The sequence below is a fragment of the Thunnus maccoyii genome, chromosome 2, assembly GCF_910596095.1.
Source record: "Thunnus maccoyii chromosome 2, fThuMac1.1, whole genome shotgun sequence".
NCBI classification, from domain to species: Eukaryota; Metazoa; Chordata; class Actinopteri; order Scombriformes; family Scombridae; genus Thunnus; species Thunnus maccoyii.
This window is the reverse complement of record NC_056534.1, coordinates 24,403,631-24,422,370: the sequence shown is the minus strand read 5'-3', so window position 1 is coordinate 24,422,370 and position 18,740 is coordinate 24,403,631. Positions and strand designations below refer to the sequence as shown.

At 38.0% G+C, this 18,740-nt stretch overlaps 1 protein-coding gene across 1 annotated transcript in view; it reads left to right on the top strand.

The window, feature by feature from the left end:
• The window catches only part of sorcs3 (sortilin related VPS10 domain containing receptor 3), a 204,857-nt gene that overhangs the window by 171,315 nt on the left and 14,802 nt on the right, over positions 1-18,740 (top strand). Inside the window, exons 18-22 of the mRNA XM_042396082.1 lie at positions 2,567-2,738; positions 10,780-10,966; positions 14,546-14,679; positions 15,670-15,793; positions 16,348-16,460. Coding sequence (XP_042252016.1) covers positions 2,567-2,738; positions 10,780-10,966; positions 14,546-14,679; positions 15,670-15,793; positions 16,348-16,460 — 730 coding nt within the window. The remainder of the gene's footprint in view (positions 1-2,566; positions 2,739-10,779; positions 10,967-14,545; positions 14,680-15,669; positions 15,794-16,347; positions 16,461-18,740) is intronic.

Sequence of the window (18,740 nt, the reverse complement as noted above, 5' to 3'; positions counted from 1 at the left end):
TATTTATACTCTTTACTGCTAAATACATTCATGTGACATGAATTTATTTTTTGCACAAATGTGTGTGTTTTGGAGGCTTTCTGTTGGATGCTCAATCGGGCTTTTTTAGAACCGATAGCAATCACAGTTTTTATTATGATAAGTATCAATGAATGATGATGCTGTGCAGCTACAAGCGGCTGCCCACAACCTGATTCTGACATGTTGCCTTACACTGTGGGCATAAAACCATCTGATACATCAATGAAAATAATCCCTGCAAAGTCCCATTTGTTTAGGAAAGAGCTTTGAATTTAGCAGTCCCACAGCGGCTAACAGAGATGAGTCTGTGGGGATCTAGGCAGAAGTGTACACTATGAGGTACATTAACTCTAGTATGCTGTCCCTAGGTTAAATTTGAAGGTACTTGTAGTTCATGTACAAATACAAGTACCTAAAGTACCTCATGTGAGTGTTTCCAATTTATAATATAATACAATACATTTCAGAGAGACATATAATGTACATTTTACTCCGCTACATATATTTAACAGCTGTAGTTATTAGTTACTTTGATTTTACCTACAAAACATATGATTAACTTAAAAAATATAATGCATTTTTAAAGGTAGTTTCTCTATACCCACCTAGGAAAAACCTTGGAGGGATTTACATGAGTCACCAAACTGAGTTCTTACTAATAAGAATGATTAAGTTATAATTTCTCCCACAAAAACACCAAAAGGAGAGCCAGAAAGACATCATCCAAGCCAAGTGCTGTGTACGTCTCTACACAGCCATGAGAAAAGATCTAATCAGGAAAAATAAGTGAAAATATCTGTGAAGGTGGAGCATGGGTGTGCAGGGTCATTGATTTACCATAATAGTTCAAACTAATTCCTCCTCAACCAGCCACATTAAATGCTGTTCTACATTTTAATGAATCAATAATCTTTTGCTCACACAAGATAAAAAATAGGGAAAGGGGGAATTCTGTACCTATAATGAATACATTTATTTTTAATATTTTAAGTACATATCAATTTTGTACTGTAAAAGTTTGAGTATAGGACTTTTTTTCAGTGTAGTATTGCTACTTTTACTTACAAGTTGCTACAAGATGCTACAGGCTACTTACACACTGAATTTATCCTCATTCCCCAACATTCTCTTCAGTTAGTTTCTTTGAAGACATCATCATATTTATCTGTCATACTTAAAGGTAGTGTAACAAAGTTTATTTAGTTGTTCCAGGTATTTCACATCATTGAAATAGGTGATACTTCCTCCACAAGCTAAACTCAACAGGACAATACTCATCTCTTTCTACAATTGTTTTATTGAAAGCATCCTTACATTTTCATTCATTTGCTGGTGTCAGTTCTTAAATATCCAAAACAAGAAGTGCCTTGACACTGTCGTTAACACTTGTTCAAAAATTGTATTGCTTCATTTCACCAAATCCAGACTGTCCAATAAGCCAGCTCCATCCTCCAAGACCCTACACACATCTTCAACTCCTCTTTAAATAGCTTCCCTCTAGAAGACGCCTTCGGAGCATTAGATTCTTGACAGTCAGAAGAAGAAAGACATTTGTTCTTGAGGCAATTTGTCTCTTTAATGTCAGCATCTAACTTCCTGACCACCCCCCACCCCCCTGTCACCACCTTAGATGCCAACAAACCATACATTTTGCACTTTATCAATGTGGTTAACACTTTTTGTAGATGTTTTTAATGTCTGTTTTATTTTTAATGTCTGTTTTATTGTCTGTTTTATATGTCTGTCATTCTAATTGCACCCTCAAGGACTCAATCAGGGAATCAACTTTGTTGAACTGAATTGAAATTGAATTGTATCTGATCAACTAGGGACCATCAATGAAATACTTTGTAATGAGTACTGACAATTTCCAATCACTGCCCAATTGATCAGAGCGTCCCTATTTTCTTTTTGCTTTGTCATTTCAGTTATTTCAGTACCCAAATTTACTACCACATAAAGTTAAAATTACTACTACTGCAGTACAGCTTGCACATTTTATAAACTAATAATAACTTCATATTGTTTGCATCTGTGGTGTAATAATTTACTTTAATTCTCTTTTTCTTTCTTTTGTCAGTGAGATGTGTCTTCTGTGTTAGTTTTTGAGGCTCTCCAGGGGACAGTCACCTTGCAAAGCTTAATCACAGTGGTAGTGTTTTGTTCACCACTGCTATGATTAAGCTTTGCAAGGTGTCTCAGCCTCTGACACAGCTTGTGTTGTCAGTTGTCATCTAGTCTAGTTTTCTCACAGTGGGGCCACTCAAACACAACAGCTGTACTGACACACCACTCTGCTGAGTTCAACAAAATTGTTTCTAAATCACAAGCTCATGTAGCATCAAGCGGAATTTTAAAAACTAATATATAGACTAGAGTAGATTATATATATTGTGTATATATATATATATATATATATATATATATATATATATATATATATATATATATATATATATATATATATATATATATATATATATATATCATAGGATATAATAGAATAGAAATACTCTGAATTTCCAACTTGTGTATCTTTTCAAAGGTACCGTAAAGTGGTGTTAAACAACTGCACCAAAGGAGTTAAGGAAATGTACACGGCTAGAAAGCAACAGTGCCCCAACAGACCTCCTAAAGGACTTCTGCTGACCACCAAAGATGGCAAACTTACTGCCAACCTGGGCAGCAACGTTACCTTCCTGGTGCATCTGGATGAGGTGAGAACACAACCAACACGGCTCCTTCACTAGTCAGAATAGATACCTGGATTTTTATTTAAGCTGCTTTCAATGATTTTTGTCCACCAGGGGGCAGAGATAATGAGCTAAGAGAAGCTAGTAAGGTCCATAGAGACAGAGCGCAATGCGTCATACTCTGAAAACCACGCTCAACGGAGGGGAAAAAAATTGGTGCCAAAATATGCAACAGGCTGAACAAAGGGCTGAAACAATAACAAAATGCCTGCAGCATGTCAAAGGATTATTTTATTTTAGCACCCTTTTTCTACCAGAGAGGAAATGGTATATTGACAAACTCAGTATTCTCTGTCTTTCTCACTATCCCTTCTCCTTACCTTGCTTGCTTGCAAACACAATACTGCATAGCTTTCTGATTTATCCACATTCCACTATAACACAAGTTGCATTCTGCCAAAATACTTTAGCTTAACTTAGCTTAACAGAAATATAGTTAGCCTAAAATTGACATTTAGATATTTGACTTACGAGTGACAAATTGCATTGCTGCACATGTAGGCAAAGAGGGGACCTCCTTCGTAAGGTAGTTAATTCATGAACACTTATTGTAACACTTTAATTTTCTAAAATTAAAAGTGTAATAAAAACAAAAGCAGGATTTTTAAGTGTCTTTCCACTTTTATTTGAATACAAATACAAATAATTCTGCTGCCTCAACAAATATAGATACAAATACAAATACTGAGAGCAATGAACTGTTTTCCCCTCCACGGTAGGTGGTACTTAATTCTGCTCTGTCTCTATAGAACAGTTGGGCATTACTCAATGTAAATATATATTAATGTAAGTTTTAAGACACATGAAATAAACTTAATGTGTTTGTTACTGCACAACAAGGAATCAGACCAAAGAATAAGTCTGTACCAGAAGAAAATGAATGCTGAAGTTTGAATACACTGTCTGGTTCTGTCTAGGAAAGTAACCTTGTTCGAAACACTCTCTAAAGTTTAATAGAGTCAAATGGCTCCAATTCGCCCACGCAATGCTAGAGTTCTCAGCCAGAGGCAAAAGTAAAAGACCTCACCAGAGACCCTGTTAGTGAGTGAGAACGCTGTGTTCAGAGCCAGGCCCTCCAGGCCGCCTGGTCACTGAGAAACTGGCTCACATGTTACACAGGTAGAATACGGTCTGTTGATGCTGGCAGCAGGCTTTAGGGCGTTAGCAACAGGAGTGCTTTCCGTGCTTTCCTGCCTCTGCAACAACTCAAGGAAAGTGTGTCCCCCCAGGGTCTTGTCCAGGCCCAGTTGTCATATTACTGTGTGATGACTTGAGGAATGGAGGCCCGTTTCTTTCATTAAGAGGGGGATTGTCTGATGGAAAGAGGAGGGGGGTGATGGAGGGAGGGAGGTGGGTGGTAAAGCAATGTGATAAAAGAAGAGAGGGGTGGGGTAAAGAATCCTTGTGGCATCAGCCCTATTTGAGAAAATTCTCAAGATGAATTCAAAGTTTAATTTATATTCATGAAGCCTGCAATGGGTGTATTTCTTGGGGAGAGCAAATGGCCTTAAATATTTAATGGATTGAAGACTCTGTGGCACGCATCCACATTTAGAAATAAAGGAGAAAACTATGAAAAAATGGACACATGTTTTGGGATATGATAAGATCAGCAGGACCACATGGTATATTTTCCTGGTCAAAACTGGTTTTGTATTGGCTGGGAACCCTTCAGTGCAACACAGTAATTACAGCTACAGATGGGCTTTGTAAAGGCGACTGACTTTTCACTAAGTGGTTGGCAGAGGAGTGATTGGTTTGTGCCTAAATGACACCAACCAAATCTCAAACAATTCATAAAGAATTTAACTGCCATTCCATATTTGGCATCAAAGGAAGGATACAGGGGGAATTTGAGACACTTAGATATTCTCTGTATTTTCTTTGTGCCATTTAGAATAATTTGGTGTTTATAGTTTATGGTGTGTGTGAGTTTGAGTGTGGTGGAGGAAACTATATAGGAATATACAGCAGGAGTGTTGATAATCTTTGCTTAGTATTCTTGTTTAAACAGCATGTCTGAAATGCATTAGGCTCATCTTCATTGCTGAAAAATACAAATAACTGCATGATGAAATTATACAAATAACTGCATGTCAACAAACTGACTACAAGGAACAGATCACTGCTAAACCTGTGGCTCTGTGAAAACTACAGCAACTCTCTAGTGAATACTGTTGTCAAGACTCTCCCAAGAGGATTACACATGGTAGGTTTGTATAGGGAGATTCTGATATTTTTTGTGTTTAGAATGAATCAGCCTTGTTATATCAAGGAATATGATAAATCATCAATAAAATAAAGGGGTATTTACAGATTTATATCCCTGACAGTATCCATATTTTATTTGTAATGGTATTTGTCAGTCAAACTTTCCCATGATATAATTGGCGTTTTAATCTTATACAGTAATAAAATGTATATAAGGCATATAAATACTTAACGCACATTTTCTTTATATTAATTATACAATTAATGAATGTTTTTCATTTCCATTTTCTGGAACACAGATAACAAGTGATATTTTGTACATGTCTTCTCTGTAAAGTATGAGGTGTTACCAGTGCCTTGCCTAACTTCACTTTCCATGGTGCTAGCCTGGGTTAGAAAAGCAATGTATAACAGTATGTTGTAAAACACCACAAGTGGCCACTGTGAAGTTTTTCATTGGCAGCTATAGCAGTTTAGCAGCTTGTCTAAATTGGAGGGTTAGGCTGGGGGATATTGAACTAATGACGTCAATATTTTAAAGTCCTCACTACAGCCCTGCTTGTTGTCAACTAAACCTGAAAAAAGATGCATACTGTACAGCAAATTTTGTTCTCGGTGGCTGATTTATTTTTATATCAACAAGTACGACAGATTAAATCCTGCCTGTGTATAAACTGGCTTCCCACTTGGTCGAGTGTTGTCATGAATCAGATTTGGCTTCACTTTTGCTGGCAAAGCTAAAGTAACGAAAAGCTTTGCCAGCTCAGTGCTTAAGTTGGAGAGGAGACGCTGGTGACAGCATGCTTTATTTTTGTTCTCTCATAGACAGACATGGCTTTGTTTTCCAGTCAATTTGTCAGTGGTTATTTTGGGTTTTATTATAGCTTTTTAATTGTCGCCTCAGGATGTGAAAACTTGAAAGGATTTATTTATAACTGTTGAATTTTTGGATTTTATTCACTTACAGTAGTGTTCAGCTGGATATACTGTAGATGTGTGGTCTGATCCCCTCTTCCGATTTGCGTGTGGCTATCACTGCATCACATGGCATCCTCAGTCCTCACCAAAAGGGGTTAAAATTTAAAAGAATCACACAGTGGTTCTTTCTTGGTTAATGTAAGCTTCCTGTGATCTGCCTAACAATTGATTTGTCAGTTTGAATTTGTAACAGCCAGTTCTCTGTTTCACACTCTAGTCACATTTGGGAGAAAATGTTCTACAGTTGTTCTTGCTCATGTTATCTTTTTGTGAAACTTATTTCTGCCCCAGTGGAAAAGCTAGATGGAATATCCTGCCGACAAACATTCTGATTGAACATGACAGGCACAACTTCTGTGGATTCCCAGTTAAAATATTAACTGCAGTGTTTAAACTCTGTTCAATCATAATATTAGATGGATTTATGCTGACTTGCTTAGCTATTAGCCCAAATTAGTTAATAAGAGAAACACACAAAAAAAACCCTTTCAATCTTATTTCCCATCAGGCACTGGCTCATTTTTTACTTCCAAGTTGCAAGTAACCTTTCCAGTTAGGTAAAAGTGTAATATGTAAAGCTGCAACTCATGATTTTTTGGCCACTTGGGGGCAGCAAAACGAGCTGAAAGTACAATATCGACACACTATCACTGTGTTAGCAAACAGTTGCTTGTTTACACATGCATACAAGAAAAATAATGAGTAAGCTCAAACCATTCTATAATTTTTTTACATCTAGTCTTAGTTTACACATTTTTCTCTTGTGATCATTTAGCTTTCCTTACCCATTTAAAGTTCAGCTCTAGAGTATAAAAAAAGTCAACAAACAAACAAAAAGCTACTTAAGTCGGACTTTCTTTAGTGTAGAAGAGCAACCGCTTCTTAACTCAAATATGTCAAATAATTGTGTCAAATATTTCACATTTTCTTAAAAAATTGAATATAACCATTTCCATAAATTACCATTGTTATAAATAATGTTAGCTTCAACCAACAAAGGATATGTAGATATCTATGTGCAGGAGGAAGGATTACTCAGGATCAGGAGTATAACATTTATCTTCCTTCACTGTGGAGGATGTGGAAACAGCGGCACAGTCTGGTGAACGCTTTAACTCCAATGCAGATGAACTTTTCAAGTCCACACCAGAGCCAGCGAGCAATCACAACACAACAAAATGTACAAAGCAGAACTAGAAAAAAGTGCCACCTACGTAGTTCCAGTAGCAAGGTGTCATTACTATAACAAATGAGCATTTATCTTTAATTATCTCAACATGACTGACATACCAAATAACACTGGGCATAGGAACAATAATAGTACCAGTACTACAATAACATCATTAACAACAATAATCATCTTTAAAAAACTGAAAACAATCAATTATAACATTGGAATGAAACCATTTAATTACTTGTTGGTGATACAGGTCATTCTCAGTGTTTGTGACTATGAGCAATACCTTTAACTTACAAAGTCATTTGATCCATTGTGTATATAAAATATTAATAAGTGCACTTTTAAATTAAGTCATTACATTAATTTAATTACATGTCATAGATTTTAATTGTTGACATTTTTTCTCTCCAGTGGTATCTTTGTCATGAATAGCTCTATCTAATGGAAAAAAAAATACTTTACAGCTGTATACTGTGGAAAAAACATGAACAACTTCCCACATTCATTTACAGCTGCAGTGTCTTTTTTTTGTCACTCATCACATTGACACTGTGGGTTCAGATTTGACACACCTGAACAAATGCTTGCCTTGTGTATCCAAACCCCTGTCAACATGTACAACAGTTCCTCTATTGTGGATCAACACTGATGTCCCAGCCTCAAAGCTCCAGCCATGATGTGTTTGGATCTGCTCAGCCCTGGGAGATACTCACACACAAAGAGTGACATTTAGAGAGACGGGTCAGCATCAGTCTCATGCAGATTAGCAAATCCCATGGTGGCTGATATAGAGACCAAGCATGAACACAGAATGTACAGGAAACAGAGAGAAGAGCTGAGTGACATCGACGCCACCAAGCCCGAGTTTTGTTTGTGCGCCAGCTCATTACAGCTCTTAACAATGCCCGCACTATCAAACCCTGTTCTTAGCTGTTCTCTATTCTCTCCAGCCACTTATCAAAGATATCATTTTCCAGGCAAAGTGACATGAAATATCCCCAGAACACTCAACGAAACCTCCTGCGTTTTCACGCTCAGATGCACACAAAGAAGGGACTCAGGTAGCGAGGGATGGCAGGAGCCAAAGAGCAGGAAAGAGAAAATGAATAATAGGTTTATTTATTTAGTGTCATTGTGAGTTTTGGTGAAGCCGGCATGCTAATGCAGTGTTACAAATGAAGATCCCAGTAGCATTGCGCTACAATGTGCCAAGGGGAGGCTGGGAGTTTGCATTCGCAGGCCTGGAGGGGGGTTGTGAGCGCATATTTGGTTGCAGTGGCAGCTGGAGCCACCAACACTTGCGCTGTGTGCTGATCCTTGGATAGTGCCAGATGTGATTCCCAGAGGACTCTGTGCAGGCAGCTGAAGACTCACACACCATGCAAAGGCAAACATGGTGGGGTGGGTGCATATTTACACAGACACACATGTGCACTCTCTGTCTCACACACATACAAAACTCTCTCTTTTCCTGTCACACACAGCCGTACTCTTGCACACACACACATATTGATATACAGAAATGCTGTATCATCTTAACATTAAAATATCAAGTAATTAATAACTGTGATATTCAAAACTTAAGGACACAAGGATCAAATCAAAGCTGACTGTAAATAATTACCCATAATTATTCTACTAATGGATTAACTTCTGAACACATCATCTGTATGCAAGAACTCATTAGAACAGAGTTTCATAATTGCGAATATTTGTCTGTATTACATTTATTTATGTTTACCAGTTTGTTTAGCAAGTTAGTATCTGCTACATTTATCAAAACAAATATGAAAAAATAGTCTCCTGCTGAACTATCCAGACAAAACTTTTGAAACCAGCAGCATTAATTCCATACAAGAGACATTCATACTTGAACTTACTAGTCTGGGAGAGGAATAATTGAAAGAACTGTATTTATCTAACTATACAATTATATCTAAGTACTATAATTATACAGCATGACTATAAACTGGTGAAAATGAACATACATTTTAAAAGACGACACAAATGCTGTTAAAATGAATAAAAAAAACTCACTTCTTATATATTTCAAGATCAGTGTGCATAATTTTCACTTGTGTGAACTGTGTGTAGATGTGGTGATCTGTGTGCAGCTTACTTCTCCTTGTCATTAAGACAAGCTTAAGCTTGTTGTAAGCTTTTATTTCATCTTTGTTTGACCTGACCATTCTTGGTTGCTCCTTTTCTTTATTCATGTATATCCATCTGAAAGGAACTGGAGGAAGTACAAATACGTAGAGTAAAGCTGGAGTCTTGATTGGTGCAGTGTGTAGACAGTAACACACTGCGTGGAAATAAGTGTCTGCCTGAAAATCCAATTTCCTAAGAGAATACAGTAATACAGAGAATACTATTTTTTGTGTAAAAATATTGTTAAGATTGGACAAAATTGCAAGTTGTTGCATCTTGTGCTGGGATTGTTTGGGGTGCATTAAATCACTAGCTTCAAATTCCTGATGGGACTGCTTAAAGACCTCCTACAATAGGTCTTGCAATGCAACTAGTGCTAATGTAAAGCACTAATACACTCGCAGTGCCATTTCTGTTGATCTGTTCTATGTACTTGAACCTGTTTCATCGCTCCAGATGAGTGGAGTGATGCTGCTGAGGTTATGTTTATGATCAGGTGCAGCAGTGCAATCATTTTCTCTTAAAATTGTGTTTGTCTTTCCATCTGCTCAGACCATCTCTTATTGTAAACAAAAGTGCAAAAGATAGTTTTGGTGGCTTGAGGTGCTCAAAACAGATCTCTCTAAAATCACAAAAACATTTCAGGTATATTCAGTTTCACATGCGTTGTGTCATCGAACACAGATTTCAAAGCACACCAAAATACAATTTTATGACATAAACGTTATAGATTAATAGATTCTTACCAAAAATATAATTTGCATTCCTTGCCTGATTGCATGGATATCCATGTCTTTCTATGTCATTATGTACAGACAGAAATTTCACTGTCTCCTGAACTATTTCAGCTTGGAATGCTGCTTGTTAATATTTGGCTTACGGTAAATTTGAGAAGGAACAGTTTTCTGCTCAGAGAAATGGATCCTGTCTTCTGCACTTACAGCGGACATGATTGGTCAGTATTAAAACACAGCTCATCACCCACCTGCTGATACTGTATTCCTCTTACTGATAACACACAACATTAACCCTCTTTTTCAATTTGCAGTGTGCTGTTCCAGGATTGCACTTGTCACCAAAACTGCTGCTCACACTAATGTGCACTCACACCCAGAGCTTTAGCTGGTGATTGAGATTACACCATGAAATTATAGCACGTTCTGTTATATTTTAGACCAATGTGGTATTCTTTGTCTTTTGAAATGACCTTCAGTAGTCTTGATATATACATGAAGTGAATGTTACCAATGTTGAGCTTCATGTGTGTCACCAAAACCCACATTTCAACATCAACAGATCACTGAGTTGCTCGCTGTGTCATGGCTCTCCTCTCTTGAAGCAGTCACCTGATGTTTTTTAGGGGTTTTTTGCCTTTCTGTAGTAGGAAGGGGGTTTCACATGGTGAGAAAAAGTGGTGTCAGTGCATCCTCTCTATAAAGGGTGTTAAGCTATAGTTGAAAAAAGCCCTGCGGTGCTGTGTTTCAGGGTGACTCTTTACGGACCAACATCCAGCTGGATTTCGGTGATGGCACAGCCGTGTCATACTCCAACCTGAGCTGGACTGAGGAGGGGATCAAACATGTCTACAAGTCTGCTGGGATATTCCGTGTCACAGCCATGGCAGAGAACAACCTGGGTTATGACACCACAACACTCTTCCTGCATGTAACATGTAAGTGTACATATTGTGACAAAATAAAATGACATGCTGCTGCTTTGAAGTTAATATGTTAAAATTTTTATTGGGTTGTTTTTTCCGTCCAACACCTGGGTTTATAATGCACTGTGCAGTTTCAAAACTACATCCTCAAAAAAAAGAAAACTGCTTTTTTAACATCCTGAAAACATGGTTTTCACAACTCATAAGGGAGACAAACATTTGAATCTAAAGCAGCAATATGTTCTTTTCATTTATACATTTTACAATAGCTAGCTCCAGGTGTCACCTGAATGACAGCCACACTGTTGATTCATGCTAAACTCATCTGAAATGAACTGTACTGACCTATACACAGGATTATGTAATATAGCAGCTGTGATAAACACAAACAACATTTTTGAGGAAGGTCATTACTAACTTGCTTATGCATGGTTTCACTGTGGGCAGAATGTGAGACTGAGAAATGGGCCTTTAAGGCCACTGCAGCTAATTGCCAGTTATCTGAGGGTACAACACCACAATAATGGCTTACTTTAAAGTGGAGCAGATTTTACGCATACATAACAAACTACAGTATAGTCATGGTTTCAGCAGGAATAAAATATTATATTATTTAAGTTTCCAAGGGAATAATCTCAGTATGTGTTGAATCGTCTCATTATCTTGTGTGTTGCTCTTTCATTGATTTGTTCAATCCATTTTAATTCAACCTCTGGCCATCCGACGTGTCAGCCAGTGTGTTCTGCATTTATACATTTCTGACGGCAGTAATTTTAGCAGGATTTACTTCACAGTGCAGGTGATGCTTTTAAGGGAAATGCCAAAAACTACTACAATGATTTCTCAGCTGAGTATATTTAATACCAAATGAGTCTCTCACTCTCTCTGATTCACACACACTGACACACTTATGCGCACATACACACACTGAGCATCTCAAAGTGGGGATAAAGATTAGTTCTGGTTAAAGAGGATGAGAGTTAACAGAAGCCTCGGCGAGACGAACACCCCAGACCACAGCGCTGCACGAACCATTCGTTGGAGTTTTTCCACGAAAGTAGTGAATTACATCTGTCCGCGGCGGGAAACTTCATCCCTGAGATTAGTGTAAAGCAACCTAGACCCCTGTCAGGTCCTATTAGGTTCTTAGTGGGGAGGTTTGCAGCATTACCCAGAAGGTATGTCAAAAAATACATGATGGCGTCAACATATTTTCAGTATTAGAGGAGGACTTTTTTAGGTGCCATCACCACAGTTACACACCCATGTAGACCTGAGATGATTTTTTTGCAGTCACTACTTTTTACTGTCTGAATGTCAGAAAGGATTTGATTATCTGTTGTTTTATAGCACACACACAAATGTTTTTGCGATCTTGGAGATGAATTTGCTTTTTGGTAGGCCTGTAAATAAAATGTGTTAGCAACTAATTGCTCAAGGTTGACTGGAGTGACTATGCTGTCCTCTAAATATTACATTTACATACAAATGATTTGCAGCAGCAAATGCTTTTTGAAAGAAACATTGTATTGCCTGGAATACCATTTTTACTGCATCAACATAATGAGGGAAGGTTTTTAATGATCATGTCTTCTTTTGATTTCTCTACACTATCCCCTTGTAATGCACTAAAGCATGATTAAGAATATTATAGCTATGAATAGGCAACTCAAATCACTTGTTTAAGCTTTAAGGGAAAGATCATGGTATTGGCTAAAATGTCAGTGCTGACAAAACAAGACTGCCTTCAAACTAAAGGTGTGGGCGTGTCATTACATGGCCCATTTGTTTGACATATCTGATCATAACACAAATAGAAATACTAACTAAAAGTTCCGACTTGCAGCCCAATACAATGTCAAGCGAGTGCACGGCGATGTCTTTGTATTCCCTTGTGGCAGTGTTGTACAGCTCTGAAATGGTCATCATGGTGGCAATGAGTCTCTCTTTCATCTTCATAGTTCTTCAGTAAACAGTAGAATGCTATAATGCTACATGGTAAACTAGGGTTGGGCGATGTCTACAGAATTGGCATATGACGATGTCTGCTGTGAAACATTCAGATGGACAATGATATCAGGGGGGATAAATTAATCTTATTGGCTTTTTACTAGCGAAGCTTTTATTGTACTTACAGTAATGTAACAAGTGTATTTGTCGTCAACTCGAGTACTCCACCTGGTTCGCTGTCTCTCCTCTGCTCCATTCAGAGGACACACACTCACACACATGGAGTGCTCAGCCCCACTCGCGGTGAAACAGAGTAGAGAAACTGTAGAGAGAAGAAGTAGAGAGAAACCATAAATGATAGCAAAACACAGTAGACACTGTTTATTTATGTTATGTACTTAATTAATGTACACTCATTTCATTTCAGCTCAGTGTGAGCGTCTACTGCATTTTATTGTCATTTATGTTTCATCGTGGGTGAACGCTCCGTGCATGTGAGTGTGTGTCCTCTGAGCGGAGCAGATGAGAGACAATGAACCAGGTCGACTTGACAACAGCTAACTACACTTCTTGCGTTACTGTTAGTGAAATAAAAGCAATGTAAGGTGAAACAATTTAGAATATGTCATCAATTTACCAAACCAGAATATGTATAAATTCACACTGTATTTAGCAACCTTGTTTCAGCAAAGTCTGATTTAACCTGTTCAAAGACACAAAAGGCAATGACAAATATGTAATGAGGATAAGATATTTAATAAACATGTAGTACCAACTTACTGTCATAGTTATTTATAACAATTGAATTGTCACAACTTGATGTGACAAAAACAACGCCGAATCTGAGACGAAGAAAAATCACAAGAACACATAGTGTAACAGTCTTTCATCTCCTGTCATCACAGCATGCACATTGTTAAAACATCTATACTGTATTTAATCTCATTACACCTGCCAGCAAGCAGCTAACTTTGCATTTATTGTAGTATAAAAATAAGGCACAAAACAGGAAGAATGATTCCATTACAATGTTTGTCTGTTTGTTGCCATCTTTTCATGATGTGACTGTTTTTATGTGGATGGATTCAAGGTATATTATTTCCTTAATTCACTCTCATACTGTTTCAAATGACATAAAAAGAACCAACTTGTCTAATTTGACAAGTAGCAATAATCTGTCACCATGAATGAGAAGCTGATATTCACATTTTTGAAGTTACATCCAAAAGGTTATAAGACGCAATACATTTTAGAGTTTTGAAAGACTTTCCATCCATTATGTCATATTAATGCTTGCTTCATGCTTGTGAAGTTGGCAACACATTGATAGTTTGCCTCTGACAGTAAATCTTCTCTGGAAGTGATATTTATACTACATTTGTTCCTAAAATGTACGCATCCATCCACACTATCCACTTATCCTGCCCAGGGTATGAGGGTGGATCATATCCTCGAATGCACTAAGCAAAGTGCTGGGAATGTTGTTTGCAATGTTTCTCTCCCTGAAATAAGCCTTACACCCCATGTACTTGGGAATTGTGATCCTGCCAACTGGCTTTTTCTCATTTGAATGGGAACCACACACTCAAGTGTGCCTCATTAGAAGTAGCCATCAACTCCTCTGTGGTGTTTCTTTCTTAGGTCCAGTGGAGCATGTCCAGCTTCTTGCTCCCTTCGTGGTCATAAGGAACAAGGAAGTGAACATCACAGCAGTGGTTTTGCCAAGCCACTCACGCACAGTCACCTACTTCTGGTGGCTAGGCAACAATACTGAGGTAATTCCTCTAAGACTCATTAATATAAATTTCAGTCTTAGTTTCTGTTGCTTGCAATGCTGGATTTTATCTGTGTTATTTTTGTAAAGCATCATTATTTTTGTGAAGAATTGCATCTGTCATACAGTTTTGAAAGGTGTGGCATCTAACCAAATGCAATTAAGATGTGTTTCTAACTTTGAGATTGCACACAGTGAGGTGAGCTTCAGTCAAAGCTAATGAAAATGGGAAACACCTCTTCTCCAGTATGCTGTGTTTGTTCACCAAACGTTTTTGGCCATCTATCCTTCCTCAGTGTGGTGTCCAAGACTGTTTCCTTATATATGGTCCATCGAAAAAGTGATTCTGACTAATTCTATACTCATAGTTGTGTCTCTAGGAATGTTTGTTTCCTGCATTAATCTGAGGAGCCATACAGTCTCACAGATCCACACAGATCTGATGTTTTTGTCTGCCACTGTTTCTCATCTCTTCGGTGGAGCAGGAGCTTCAGTGAATATTTAAGTCACATGATTCATAAACGTCATGATCCATTGTCAGCGTTTCCACTCAGTTCTTTTTTTTAATGCAGAAATTGAAAATATTAATAAAAACAGGTGGATGGAAAGGCATCTAGTGGCATGTCTTGACAGCTATTGAATGCATTGTCATAAAAGTTGGTACAGATATCCATGGTACCCAGAGGATGAATCCCAATGACTTTGTTGATCCCCTGACTTTTCATCTACCCCCATCAGAAGAACTGTAGTCAGTTTTTCAAAACATAGTACATATCTCTTCCATCTTAATACTTAAGGATTACTTCATATTGTTCTATAAAAAATCCTGCTTTTTGTGAATCTACAAGTCATACCACTGATTGACCTTGGACACCACCTGAAGAAGGCAACACAGCTTAAAGTGCTTGATGAATGATGCATGGTGTACTGGGAGAAAGTCATGCCACACGCTTGTGAACATTATTTGAAACTTTACCTTCTGCGCTTGCAGCCAGTGATAAGTTTGGATGGGAGTATCTCGCACACCTTCCCCAACGAGGGAATGCACACCATCACAGTCCAAGTGGCTGCGGCCAACACCATACTACAGGATAGCAAGACCATAGCTGTCAAAGGTCAGTACTGGTTTTCTAATTGTTTGTGGGAGCTCATAACACATGTTAACAAGTCTGTACTATTGGCATCCTCTAAATTAGTAACATGCTAACAAAGGGCTGTTGAAATGGAAGCAGTTAAATACTTCCAAATACTTCCATCTAGATTACTTGTAGAGTCATCTTCTGACTCTGCCTTGTGTAAAATGTTTCCGAAATAAAACTGCTCCTACTTGAGTAAAATATATCACATTAGCCTACTGTTAGAACTTCAAAAGAACATGTCTTCATTTGGAATAAAGTAATCTGACTGCAAGTATCTGTAAAATGCAATGATTTATTACCAGCGGATGGGTTGGCGTAAAGCTGTGACATTTTCTAATTATCTAGAAGTGCATCTGGTACATTTAGCCAAAGGGAAGTGCAGGGGATATGAGAAACCCTCTTCTTTTCATCAAGTGTTAACTACCTGAAACTCAACTTGAGCAAAATGACAGTTGGCACAGCTCCCTGAGAATAATGCCCCCGGATCCGGGTGAATTAATGGCTGATTCTCCCCTGACTCTCCTCGACAGAATTCTTCAAATCTCTACTTTTATCTTTCTCCCCTAATCTGGACGAGTTCAACCCCGACATACCCGAGTGGAGGCAGGATGTGGGGAGAGTAATTAAGAAGGCTCTGCTCCAAGTGAGTGATTTTCATTTTCTCTCACCTTCCCCCTCTCACTCCATTTTTCCTCCCATCTTTCTGTCTCTCCATCTTCTGCTGCTTTAGTTTCTGTCTTTTTATCTCCTACATTCTTTCTCACACTGCTATTTCTCAATTATTTCCTATACCCCTATTACTTGTGCTGCCCAATACTCTGGACTCATTGGTGCGGCAAGAGAACGCCCTCGGGCCACCCTGTGATTCATCATCAGATAGGTGTGAAGACGCCTCTGCTTTCCTTCTCTCCCAAGATGGCTTCATGAGTGCTGATTCCTTCATTTTAAAAGTCGCAGATAAAAATATATCAAATCAGGGCTTGGTTGGGACCTACGAGTGACAATACCTGTCACTGTGTCTAATGTGTGTATGTGGTAGCGTACTTCAACGTAGGAGGGGTGTGCTTGCTCTAATATTGTGTGGGATGCTCACCCATCATTGTTAAGTGCTACTCATCTCCCCATTCACAGCTTATGAGTGGTGGACTGCATTTGGTGGTGCTGTGCTCTCGGGCATCTTACCAACATATTGAATGCTAGAGCTGCAGGTGGGCGCTTTTGGAAGAATATTAAAATGGTTGAGGGGGATCTCATGAATAACCCAGATAACCCAAACACACGCCTATGCTTCTGAGTCGATTGATTTTACAACTCAAACTGGACTGTCATGTCATTTAAAGTAAAATAATTTGCCTGAAAAAGAAGTTTTGTTCAATTTTCATTATATTACTTTTTTTTATTGTATTAAGAAATTATATTGAGAAATTGCTTTTCTCCATCAAGAGCAGAGGTAACACCTTTCCGCTACATTGTTTAGACTGAATCAATATTAAGCACCCTGTACACACACTGGCTTTGTTTATGTTTGAACTCGCTGGACTGAAGCTGTAAATTTCACCCTTAAATTAATCACCAGGGTTGTTGATGCATTCACAAGCTATGAAAGGCTTGTGTAATTCACAGCCCATTCTCACAAGAGAAATGACAATATAGGTCTAAAATTCAGGCCAACAAAAACAACCTATAGTTATGTTTAAGCCATCCAGTGGCCGTAGCAATTATGATCCAGGGAAGTAACGCAGTTCAAGTTACGTCAATATAAAGTGACTTGATAAGATGATTTTTGCTTCGGGGGTGGGTTGAGTAGATGGCTAGATAGTTACAAAAAGTGGACAGTGCTGCACCACTGTAATTATTTTATGGTTGTATGATAAGCTGCTAACAGTATACACTGTGCAAGTGTTTGTATTTGTCACAGGGCTGCAATATTGACATGGTTCAAATAACTGCTGTTAGCTATATAAAAAGTGTATACTCTGTCACACCTTTCTCTGCTTTATTTGTAAAGGTACTTTGTTCAATACCATTATCTTATTGACAATTATGCTTTATATTAGAGCACGTTAAAAAACAAACTCCCCAGGGGCCCCAGACTCTCAGAAGGCCAGAGGGCTTTGCAATGTGGCAATTAGTTTGTGGTCATGTGATAAGTTGTAAATTTGTTTTTGTTCTTCCATTACATCATAGTTAGCGCCTACAATTTTGTTAATTTCCAGCCTATTGTATTTAGTGAGGAGAAATCATAGTGTCATTAACAACAATCATCAACAATCAATATTTGGAATTTATATTAAAAAGCTTGTCTATTAGAGATTAGATTATATGAGGGCCAGGTACAGTCATGCTGTTTTATATTGGGAACCCCTGCTCACTTGAAAGGACTCTTCCTAATCAACTGATCATATGCATTCATAGTTTTCAGTGCCCAACTATGCAAAAATGATTGGCTAAATCTATAGAGCCACATTAGAGGGGCTCTACCAGTAATCATAGAACTAAGGTTACAGAATATAACCAATGTTACAGCATTCCCTTGAAGTGAAGTATTAACATGGAACAGTAGGTGAAAATGATGACAGTTCCGATATGTGCTTTTTTTATGATGTTATGCTTGTGGACAGTGGCTGACATGTCACTTTTGTTTGTTTTCATCTTTTCAATTTATCCTGTTAGAGTTTGATATCACTACCCATATGAAGGGGCTGTAGACCTGTTTATGAGGCTGGAGATGACACAAAGTTCATTTCCAATCAAAGATATTATCCAAGTGGTGACAGGAAGGGTTATTTTTCCTCTATTTTGTTATGGTTGAGAACTCTTGCTTGAGACAGAAGTCAGTACAGAACTGATGGCTTTTCAACATAGTAAACAACTCCCCAACAATAAAATAGAAGATGAGAAAGGGAACAACTTGCAATTAAAG